At 38.8% G+C, this 11,974-nt stretch overlaps 2 protein-coding genes across 3 annotated transcripts in view; both read left to right on the forward strand.

Annotated features, from left to right (window-relative positions):
* The window catches only part of LOC106516022 (inter-alpha-trypsin inhibitor heavy chain H3), a gene marked incomplete in the record, with an annotated part of 31,341 nt that overhangs the window by 8,919 nt on the left and 10,448 nt on the right, over positions 1 to 11,974 (forward strand).
* LOC106516025 (uncharacterized) lies at positions 99 to 6,536 on the forward strand. 2 transcript variants are annotated; one of them, XM_014006164.1, is made up of 7 exons: positions 99 to 224; positions 1,826 to 1,870; positions 3,972 to 4,079; positions 4,221 to 4,374; positions 5,298 to 5,446; positions 6,120 to 6,198; positions 6,282 to 6,536. In XM_014006164.1, exons 1-7 carry the CDS (start codon positions 197 to 199, stop codon positions 6,403 to 6,405), a joined length of 687 nt encoding a protein of 228 aa, XP_013861618.1. In that variant the 5' UTR covers positions 99 to 196; the 3' UTR covers positions 6,406 to 6,536. The 2 variants fall into 2 exon arrangements, with proteins under 2 accessions (XP_013861618.1, XP_013861617.1); XM_014006163.1 differs by lacking the exon at positions 99 to 224 and having other exon boundaries at positions 1,606 to 1,870.

An 11,974-nucleotide genomic window follows, 5' to 3' on the forward strand; every position in this document is an offset into this window, starting at 1 on the left:
TCCTCCTCCTCCTCAACGTTATCATTATCATCATCCTCCTCCTCCTCCTCCTCCTCAACGTTATCATTATCATCATCCTCCTCCTCCTCCTCCTCCTCAACGTTATCATTATCATCATCCTCCTCCTCCTCCTCCTCTTCAACCTCAACGTTATCATTATACTCTTCCTCCTCCTCCTCCTCCTCCTCTTGGTGGTATGGGTCCTCCTTTTTCTACTGGTTTTGGTAAGAATAACACACACCATCTCTGTTTAGTTGTATTTGTCTTTTACAGTTTATAAAAGGAAAGGAAACAATCAGTGTCAATATTGGGACCACAGTGGGCTTTTTCCAGGTAAAACTTTACAAATAAGAGACATTGGCCTTGATTTATCAATCCATGTGCAAACTTGACAGTGAACTGTCAGCTGCGGAGGGACAGAGATGACAGCATCTGCAGGGAGGGGGACACATGAGGCAGCTTTCTTTTCTTAATGCCTGCTGGCTCTGAGAAGATTTTTTTGATAAAAACACACTGAGATTCAATAACTCTGTGCAATAAAAAAATGATGAAGCAATACCAAGTTAAACTCATACTATACTTCTTTTATTTGTCAAGGATTTAAAGAGTCGTGCAGCTCTGGAGCCGTGGGTTGTTGGCATCTGTTGTATACAACAACAACAAAAAGCCTCCTTGCAACACTGAATTTTGCTGTCTGGTTTGCCTCCATCAGTGACACATGTCAAATCTGGTATCTTAAGAATTAAGTTTGCTTTGCTGYAGTGAGGCACATGTTAAATAGAGACTTGTTGATTCTCTTCCTCTGTAAAGTAAATGACTACAACAGTGAAACAAAGTATAAAATAAGACTAAATTTCAGTCCCAAAATATCCAACACAACTTTTAAAGCTCCTGAAGCTGAGAAAGAACCTGAAAAAAGAKAGGCAAACACTAAACTAGGTACAGATTCAGTATTTTGTGTAATAAGGTAATTTGAAAACAYTTTCACTAAATGACTTTTTAACTCTGTTAAAATTGTGTTCACCATATAATAAGTACATAATATATGTAGTAGGTCAAACTGTGTAGTCTAGATGCTTAGATTCTTATACACCTGATGCCTATTGATGTTGATCAGCATTAATGAATAAAATAAAATGCTGCTGTTAAAAATGGAAGTCAAAATTGAAGCCAGTGTTTGTGTATTTGAGTTTCTTTAGGCATCAAATAAGTAACAACAGCTCAACCCATAAAGAAAAAGTAATATTATTAAAAAAAACGTGAACTAACTCAGTATTTAAATAATTAAGTCAGATGCTAAGATGATAACTTTTTAATAATTATCACTGCCTTCTGAATATAACAGGTTTTAAACACTAAAAAAGAATGAACACATGAGTAGTCTAAACAAAATCCATAATTTTCCTTATCAGCTTTTGTTTTAGATCGAATTTGTAAATTTTGCAATTTTAACTTCAATTGAATGGTAAAGTTTTGATGAGATACTGTATTTTTGACTACATACTTCAAGRATTTTTATATTGTTAATGTTAAATTTGAAATTTGAATATTTATGTTCAAGGTGCAAACAGACGTCATTCTTTTTTACTTGTAGCAAGTAATTATATTTAACTGATTTCATTTTAAATCATTATTCTTAATGTTTAGTTTTGGGAATAAAACTCATCCAGATTCTACCCACAGTCAGCAAAGTTTATTTTGAGTTTTCAGCTAATATTTTTTTTATATTTCAAGCTTCTCCTCTGTTTATAGATTATTCTAAACAACCAATGAGTCTTTATGAGATCAGAATATCTACARACCTTTATGAATTTTATGCTTACAGGTTCTATTGTTGGGATAACGGAAGGTCGTGTGCAAGGAAAACCTGGTAAAGTATTAAAATATAAAATTAATCTTCTGAAATGCATTTTATGAAATGTTGCAAAATTCTGTAAAGGTGAAATATCTTCAGACTGAAGAACTTTCATTTGTCTTCTCCTCSTGCAACTATTATGACAAATCCAGGKGAAAGCAAAGCATCAAACATGTCTTCATTTATGCCAAACAATTAAAAGATTGTTGGAAATGATTAGTGTTTGTCCTGCGAACAAAGGTAATCAAACAACAGGCAGTAATGCTTTCTTTTGTGCAAAGGAGAGACTTTTAATTGTATTTTTATTAGTTAAGCTTGTAAAAAGTTGAGACTTCACTCTAAGTGCATTTGCATTGTGAAATCATTTTTATTTAGATCTACTGTTGAGAGAAAACTTTGAGTGTGAAACTTGTTCTGAATTTTAAAGAAAGAGAAACTTAATGGAAATTTTCATGAGAGAAATAATGCAAACCAGACGTCATCGGTTGAAATAAAAACAGGTTGTAAAAATCCATATGTAATAAAATGTTGTGTGGATTTAATAAAGCTGACAAGCAAAAGAAATTCCCATAGGAAAACAAACAATATCTCCTCGGTTTATCTGCAGAAAGGTAAATACTCTGATTTCATGAACCAAGTCTTACTTCAGCTGAACAAGCAGACATGATTAACATTTGGAGACAACCTGATTAAAAATGGACGCCATAGTTTATGAACACACGCATCTAAATGACGATAAGTTACAGCTACTGTCGGTGACAGAGATTCATCGCATACTTAGAGCGCAGATTGCACAAGATCTTTGTTTGTAACCGTGGCATGCACGATGACGAGCGACATGCTTTCCTTCAAGTACTGCTGCATTCTTTTACATTTGCAGCTAAGATTGTAATTTGCTTGAATCTCACATCTTTTTATCTGATTCAGTTTTTAAGCTTTGCGTCATGGTTCAAGTTTATGATGTTATTAGCTTGTTGTTTAACTCATAAATAGCTAATAACCTTTTTTTTTCTCTGGGTGAGATCCTGAGTACCATTTAGGGTACACAGAGAACCAAAGGCTTAGGCCATACACAGAAAATAATTCTGATGTTATTGAATAAAAGAGCTATATTTTGCACTCTAGATGTTCCCTAAACCCTCGTTTCACCTCCAGTTTTATTGTAAATCCATTTAGTAAAATGAGGGAACACATTATTATAACTTCTGTTTTTATTCTTATATCACAAAGGAAGTTTGTCTAATGCAGTGTTTCCCAACCTTTTTGGAGCAGCCGCACACTTTTTACAATAATAAAATAATCCCAAGACACACCACTAATCCAAAAGTTACAAAATGCCATGTTGTAGCTTAACACAATCGACAACAACTCTGAATTTACTCACCTAGTGTGAAACATGGGCCTGTTTAGATGAACACAAAGCTGTTATTCTTTCAGGAACAGAAAAAAGACCCCTGGTTCAACAGCTCCCTCTCTTTCTCTGTTTTTACTTTTTTATAGCAGCAGATTGGCACTTTCTAGATGTTGTTGCCAGAGATATACTTTTCAGTGAAATCCATTTATTCTGTCTGTACTTGTGAGCATTATTGTTTCGGCCTTGCATTCAAGTGTTCTGTTCATTCAGATGCTGAAAACCATCTGACAGGTATGCAAGCTTTTGCGCACCACTCCTCACTTGTGAGAAACTTTGCATCATTGCAGCTCTCACCAGGCAGAAARYTTTTAAGTTCATCCCACAGCTCACACACACGGGCCAGCACTTTCCCGCATAACAGCCATAAGACGTCCGTATGGAGCAACAAGGTTGTATGTTCTGCTCCCATTTCTTCACATGAAGATGCAAATACACAACTTTTCAAAGGTCTTGCCTTCACACAGTTTACAATTCACACAACATCCAACATAGAAACAAGGTCTGGTGTGCCGCGGCACAATGTTTGGGAAACACTGGTTTAATGCATAAAAGAACATCAGTTAAGCATCTGTTTGTTGCTGTTTGCATAAAAAAAAAACTAAATTAGGATTGTTTAGTCACAAATAAATGAAAATAGGATTGAATAAGTACCTCTTTAACCTTTTGTTGAGAATAAACACAACGTGTTACTCTTTCTTCCAGATCAGCCCAGGCACAGTTTTCTGCTGAAAGCTGAGAATCAGTCTCTACCACTTTGCTTCAACATTGACGAAGAAACCACTCTGAAACTTTTCCACCATCCTAGCAGCCGTCAGTAATCTTTCCACGTTTTTCACTCTAAATTATTTAATCAACAACACCCATCATTAAGAATCCAAGTGTGCAAATACGTATATGTAAGCCTTGGTTTGTGGCYCAGCGTGAACTTTCATTTTGTATGTTTTGTTTCAGAGCTGCTTATCGTTGGTCAGCCAAACAAAGATTCAGACAGTGGCTTTGGATTGATTACAGTCCACCTGCAAAACAGTGAAATTCAAATTAATGGAAATGGAATTGTAACAGGACCAACAGGCAGCACCGGACCTGATCAGATCACAGCTGGAAGGTGCCACAGTGAATCACTCTCCTTCATCTCACTCTGTCCTCAGCATCCTCTGTCTTCACTCCATCTACATCAAACAGAGGATTAGGTCAAATTTGGTCAAAACGACATTTAAGAGGAAACCTCAAACCGTATTTGGATAGTAAGATTTCCCAGTTGGAAACAAGATTATTAAGATTATATTAAGATTATATTCAAATGATGCATAAGGCATTTATTCATTGTAGTTTGACAAAAGGCAGTTATTACAAACATTCTCCACTTTTGAGACTTTATCCTCGATTTGGTGTGTTGGGTTACCTATCTCAACTCTAAAATTTACCTCTTTTTTGGCCTTCGTTTTTTGTCTTTATCCTGGTAGCTGCATGTTTAAAAATGCTTGTTTAAAATTATATCAGCAAAGCTTGAGTAGTTGCTGAAATAACTTATTTAATGCTTGAAAGAAAGTCCAAGCAACACAAGACTGTATGACAATTGAAAATAAAAAAACATTTGCACATTCCTTAAAATTTTAATAAAGAACATTCTTTAAAGTTATAAATGCTGGGCAGTAGGTTTTTAGACATTTTGAGATCAACACAATAGGATTTTAATTTTTAATCAAATAAATGACAAACACCTAATATGAAAGTTTTTTTGGCAAAACAATAAAACATATGCACTTTTAGTTACTGGTGAAAAGGTTTCTTCAAACTGCCCAGACCTGACAAACAAAATCTGTGATTAAAAATTTACATCAGAATATGAATAACTTTGTTTTGTTGCTGTTGTTCGAGCACATTTGACTTTTGACAGGTAAATTACAGTCGTCAAAAACACGTTCGGAGCCAAAAGTCATAAAATAAATAATTCTTATCAGACAGGATTGACAACTATTACATGTYTTTTCATTCCTTTAGTCAACAAGGCTGTGTTCATGTTTTTAGTGTGACAGTGACCAAGAGGGACAAAGAAATCGATGTTGTCTCCGACGACATGCACATCCTCATCTTAGTCCACGAGAAGCATGGCAAGAATTTCCTTTGGCCAGTTTTAAAACAGAGGCCGTCTGCCAACAACACTGAAGGAATTTTAGGTGAGGGAAGTGCCTGTTTACACCTCTGCATTACTTTGTTATATTTGTTTCACATTTGCCTGTTGGGGTGCAAAAAAGCTGTGATGTGCAGTATCTTCAGAGGTAAAGATTGTAGATGTCCTGGCAAATAATTAAAAATTCAACTGGTCATTTAAAAAACAACTCAGTGGGTGATTAAAAACTAGTATGTGTAATGAACCAGTGGCTGGACAATATCGTTAACTATATAAAATTATTCCACTGGTAAATACGCTGCCTAGCCAAAACATTGTCGCCACCTGGATTTAACAAAGCAAATAGGTACGAGGCTCCTATTGGACAATTACTGCATGGGCGATTATCTTTCAGCAACAAGTTATTTAACCCCAACTGGTGCAATGTGTTGCTTCTCATTTCCTAAATAATCATGTGGAAAGACATCCTGTGGTCGTGGAAAGGATGTCAGTCCTTTCCACGACCACAGGGTCAAATCATTGGCATGCATCAACCAGAGAAAACATCTAAGGAGATTAAAGAAACTACTAAACTTGAGTTAATAACTGTCTGAGGCATTATTAAAAACTGGAACAAGATTTTTTTTTGTTTTGTTTGTTTTGTTTTGTTTTGTTTTTTGGTCAAGCAGTGTATAATGGTTATTGGTTAATTTGAGGTATTCTTCAATTCTGTTTCTCAGCTGTAAAGCCTGTAGATTATGAGGTGAAACCCCAGTCTTCACAACTGAAAATCCATGGCCAAGTGTTTCCTTCCATAAGGTAAATTTTATACACTTCAGGAGACGTTTTACATTCATTCATTCAAAAAAAGGATGTTTGACCTTTTTGTCTTTCCTTTGTAGTTACTTTGCTGTAGACAACAGTGTGTCCCCTCCTGCATTAACACAATGCTGGCTGGTTGATCCCGATTTAGTTCTGCAGAGACCCCTGGACGAATTTCTTCTTCACAGCAAGCATGTTGGATAATTTTAAAATGTAACTGAGAAGAATTCACAAAGCAAACATTGCAAAGTGTGTCTGACATTAAAAAAATCTACAACTTTTTTGTTTTATATGTACACAATGAAATAATAAAGCAGTCATGCACTGTAAATAATCGTCCAAATGAAATGAATTTCTGTTGTAAGGAACTCAGTGATCTAAATAAGCAGAGTTGACATTATAGTCATCAGATATGATTCTGTTGTGTAAATGAAGCCTGCAAATGTTAAAATGTGTCATAAACTGAAAAACAACTTTAGCATTGTGAGTACGTGTGACTCATTAACAAGTATCGACCCTAAAAAAAACAAACATAAAATTCTTAAGTAACATATCAAGAGTTATACCTTGCAGCTCTGGATTTTGATCTCAGCAGGTAACAGGTTTGTGTTTACTCAGCCTTCATTTGTGCCACCTGTCCTAATGTGCAAAGAATATCAGTTTTAATCATAAAGATATGGATAGATTTAGGGAACTCAATAAAGAGGTGAAAAAGGAAATTAAGTTGGGTAAACATGCATATAAGGATAAAGTGGAGGTTTTGCTGGGAGCTGGGAACTCATGCTCTGCATGGAAAGGAGTCAAAAGCATGATGGGGATGCAGAATACGAAATGTGCAATTTCCTTAAATGAGCAAATTGACCTGGAGCTCTCAAATTAATTGAACGTGTTTTATCACCGTTTTAATGGGCAGGACTTTGGTGAGGAGGTGTCTGGTTTTAAAGATCCTATTTCTACTTGTGTACAAAATAATTTTAGCATTGATGAAGACAGTGCCTTAAAGCTCTTTCAAAGGGTCAAAGAAAATAAAAGTCCTGGACCTGATGGTATTGGCAGGCGTGTTCTTAGGAACTGTGCCTCTCAACTTYCAGATGTTTTCTGTTTTATTTTCCAGATGTCCTTAAAATTACAGAAGTTTCCTGCTCTGTGGAAAGATTGTACCAGTCCCAAAATCAAATGTTTCAAAGTCACTTAATGATTTTCGACCAGTGGCTTTGACGTCCCTTGTTATGAAGGTATTTAAGAAACTGTTAAAGGTGAGATTGTTGGATATGGTGAAGGACAAACTGGACCCTTTTCAGTTTGCTTATAGGCCAAACAGAGGGGTAGAGGATGCGCTTGGGACACTTCTTAATTTGGTTTTTAAACATCTTGAGAGTACTACACCTCTGGTTAAGCTGCTCTTTATTGATTTTTCTTCTGCTTTTAACTGCATCCAACCCCATGTCTTAGCACATAAMTTAGCTATTTTTTAATTTTGACTGTAGGTTTATTGCCTGGCTAATGGATTCTTTAACAATGAGAAGACAAGTCAGAGTGAATGGTGTTTTATCTGAGACCATGTTCTCTTCTACAGGGTCCCCTCAGGGTTGTGTCCTCTCACCGTTTTATTTGTTTTATATACCAACGACTGCCAGAGCCATCATAGTGGACACCACATTATTAAATTTGCTGATGATTCTGTCATTGTGTCACTTCTCAGCAGGGAAACCCCTGAGCATGGCCCGGTTGTCAATGATTTCTTAAACTGGCGCCAAGAATCTTTTTTAAGTATTAATGTGACTAAAACAAAGGAAATTTGTTGGGAATGTGTTTTGTCTGTAGTCTCCCTCTTGTGTCTTCCCTGCGCCATTACTCATCTTTTCTCCTCAGCTGTTTTTCCCTCCTCWGTATTCACACACCTGTCAGTACTTTCTAATTAGTCTCTCTCAGCTGCTGTTCATCTTCTGTTATCAGTCTGTATAAATACCTTTCTCTTCTGTTCATTCCTCGATGTAGAGATGGGCAAATGAAGCTTTTCTGAAGCACTGCTTTGAAAAAGGGTTCATTACTTGAAGCTTTCCAACACAGCTCTCTTTGACTCCATCCTGTGGCCAAAAGAATGAAAAGCTGCTTGACACAACACAAAGTGAAGCGCTTCATCGTGATGGAGATGACAGCTTGTTAATAAGAGATAATTCTGTTTGATATCAGCAGGTTGTCATTGTGTTGCTTGAACAGATTTTTTTTTCTTTTTTGTGGGTGGGAATAAAGTTACTGTTTATGGTTTATTATAAATAAATATGCCTCTACCTCCTGCGCTGGCAGCGTCTTCAAGAGGGTCGACGCCTTTACAACCACCTGCACTCCGGTGAGGGTTGACGCCGCTACCTCCTGTGTGGAGGGTCTTAGTGGGGAGGAAGTGGTGTGACCACCCCTGCTGCAGTTTCTGTGCTGGCTTCGATATTCACTGCAGCCCTGGTGGAGGTCCTCCTCTCTGCACCAGCTGAGCCCTCAATGCCTGCTGCAGCTCCTCCTGAGGCCTCCACATCTGTTGCTGCTGCTGAACCCTCAGAGCCAGAGCCAGTACCAGAGATTGCAGAGCTCCCAGGTAGTATTGTAAAGTCCCTGGGTCTGCCCAAGTCTCCTGAGTACATGCCAGTCTCTGTTCCCGAGTCCACTCTGGTCCCTCCTGCAGCTGAGTCCTCGAAGCCATCTGCAGTTCCTGAGGTGGTCCACGAACCAGCTGCAMCCCCTGCCGAGCTCACGCCGCCTGCTGCAGTCCCATCATCTCCTGGACCTCCTGGACCTGCAGTGTCTCCAGAGCTGGCCCCTTCTAAGTACCTCCATGGCCGGGCCTCGGGCCGGCCTCCTGAGTTCCACCCTCGCCGCGGCCGTCCTCCCAAGCTCCGCCTCCGCTGTGGCAGTGTCCACGGTCGCCCACCAGAACCCTTTCCTTGCCTGTGCTGGGTTCCTGGGTGCCCACCTGAACTCTTTGGACCCTTTAGATGTGCCTAGGGCCATCTTTGTGACTTTTTTGGTTTATTATTGTTGTTTTTTTTCCCCAGGACTTCCTGTCGGTTTTTGGTTTCATTTTTCTGTGTCTTTTTGTTTTTGTGTTTTCCTTGTTGTATTTTGTATTGTGCCTTCCGTCCTGTCTTTSTGTTTAATACCTCCCACCCGTGCTAGTTCTTTAATCGTCGCAGACGATTCGTTGAGGTGGAGATAATGTTGGGATTGTGTTTTGTCTGTAGTCTCCCTCTTGTGTCTTCCCTGTGCCATTACTCATCTTTTCTCCTCAGCTGTTTTTTCCCTCCTCAGTATTCACACACCTGTCAGTACTTTCTAATTTGTCTCTCTCAGCTGCTGTTCATCTTCTGTTGTCATCAGTCTGTATAAATACCTTTCTCTTCTGTTCATTCCTCGCTGGTTCATTGTTTGACTTGTCCTCCTGTCTCATTTCCCTGTGTTCCTTGTGTTTTGATTTCTTTTTGCTGCCCTGACAGCTTTTTGCTTTGTTTATTAAATAAAACTTTTTTTAGTTAAAAACTGCGTCCTCAGTCTGGACCTGAGTTCATTCTTGCAAAACCTGACAGAATTTGTATAGACTTTGGGAGGATTATCACACCAATCTCCCCGGTGGTAATTAATGATCAAACAGTGGAGCTGGTGCTGCAATATAAATACTTGGGAGTAGTTATTGATGAAAAGTTGAGTTTTGAGTCACAGGTGGATTGTGTGYTTAAAAAAGCATACCAGCAGATGCATTTTTATCTCAACCTTTGTTCTTTTAATGTCAGTCCTGTTTTTATGAAGATGTTTTATTCTGCTTTTATTGAATCTGTTCTCACTTTTGCTTTTATTTGTTGGTACGGGTCACTTTCCATCAAATGTAAGAATCGCTTGCATAATGTCAAGATTTGTTGTAAGGTTGCTGGTATGTCTCTAAATGACCTGAGTGAGGTCTTTAAAGAAGGCTAAGATCATTCTAYCTGATTCAATTCATCCTTTGTGGGGAGAATTCTCCCTCTTACCTTCAGGACGGAGATACAGACAGCCATCCTGTAAGACAAACAGACTGGAAAAAATCTTTTGTTCCAGCTGCAATTGGCCTGATTAATTCCAGGTCTGTATTGTAAGTGTTAACATGGAATATATGTATGAATTTTGTACATTGTGTGTGTGTGTTTTCTCTTTTCACTGCTGTCTGRGCAACAAATTGCCCCTCGGGGATAATAAAGTTTTACTTGACTTGAAGGAATGCATGAAATTTAACCCTTACCTCTCTGTGCTGCACGATGGAGACTCACTGACAAAGCTGTGGAAAATTCCTGTGTAAATAATATCTTGTTTGTACTGCATTAGCAGAAGTTTTACTTGTGTCTTAACACCTGACAGGTTGTTTACACAGCACCTTCAATAACAGTATTTTTTCCCAGACATCTGCTGCAGACCAGGGTGGTGGTCCCCCTATTTAAAAAGGGGGACCGCATAGTATGTTCCAACTACAGGGGGATCACACTTCTAAGCCTCCCTGGTAAGGCCTATTCAGGGGTCCTGGAGAGGAGGGTCTGTCAGATAGTTGAATCTCAGATTCAGGAAGAGCAGTGTGGCTTTCGTCCTGGTCGTGGAACAGCGGACCAGCTCTACACCCTCAGCAGGGTCCTGGAGGGTGCATGGGAGTTCGCTCAACCAGTCTTCWTGTGTTTTGTGGACTTGGAGAAGGCATTCGACCGTGTCCCTCGGGGACTCCTGTGGGGGGTACTCCAGGAGTATGGGGTACCAGGCCCCGTTGATAAGGGCTATTAGGTCCCTGTACGAACAGTGCCAGAGCTTGGTCCACATTTCCTGTAGTAAGTTGGACTTGTTTCCAGTGAGAGTTGGACTCCGCCAAGGTTGCCTTTATCACTGATTCTGTTCATAACTTTTATGGACAGAATTTCTAGGCGCAGCCAAGGTAGGGGATCCTTTTTGGTGACCTTAGCATCGCATCTCTGCTTTTTGCGGATGATGTGGTCTTATTGGCTTCATCAGATCGTGATCTCCAGCTCTCACTGGAGCGGTTCGCAGCTGAGTGTGAAGTGGCCGGGATGAGGATCAGTGCCTCCAAATCCGAGACCATGGTCTTGAGCCAGAAACCGGTAGAGTGCCTTCTCCGGGTCGGGGAGGAGGTCCTGCCCCAAGTGGAGGAGTTTGAGTATCTTGGAGTCTTGTTCATGAATGAGGGACAAATAGAGCAGGAGATCGACAGGCTGATTGGTGCTGTGTCTGCAGTTATGCGGGCGCTGTACCGGTCTGTCTTGGTGAAGCATGTGACAGTGTAGAGCATAAGTTCATATTTCAAACAACTGAGTGATTTGTCTTTGGTAAGTTGTTTTGTAAAGCTGTGAAAACATTGTTCTCCAGAGGTAGGAGTTCCATGAATTGAAAAAATGGGACCTGAATAAGATTTGAATTACAGCCAGTGTTGTATAAAGTATACAACACAGTGATACTTGAGTAAAAGTACAAGTATCTTACCAAATAATTAGTTTGGTAAAAGTTAAAGTCTCCTTTAGGAATGTTAATTGAGTAAAAGTATTAAAGTATCTTATATTTTTTTACTTAAGTATTAAAAGTAAAAGTATTGATTTAAAATGAGCAGTTAGATTTTCTGTAAAGACCTTTATCAGGAAGTGAACTCCCCCCAAAAATGCAGAAATTACTATATTATATTGAAATACTTTATGTTAAATTTAGGATGCAATAGTCTAGCTGTTTCAGTTTATATACATGTATCAAGCCTGCCCAAACA

The sequence above is a fragment of the Austrofundulus limnaeus genome, unplaced genomic scaffold, assembly GCF_001266775.1.
Source record: "Austrofundulus limnaeus strain Quisiro unplaced genomic scaffold, Austrofundulus_limnaeus-1.0 Scaffold35, whole genome shotgun sequence".
Lineage (NCBI taxonomy): Eukaryota > Metazoa > Chordata > Actinopteri > Cyprinodontiformes > Rivulidae > Austrofundulus > Austrofundulus limnaeus.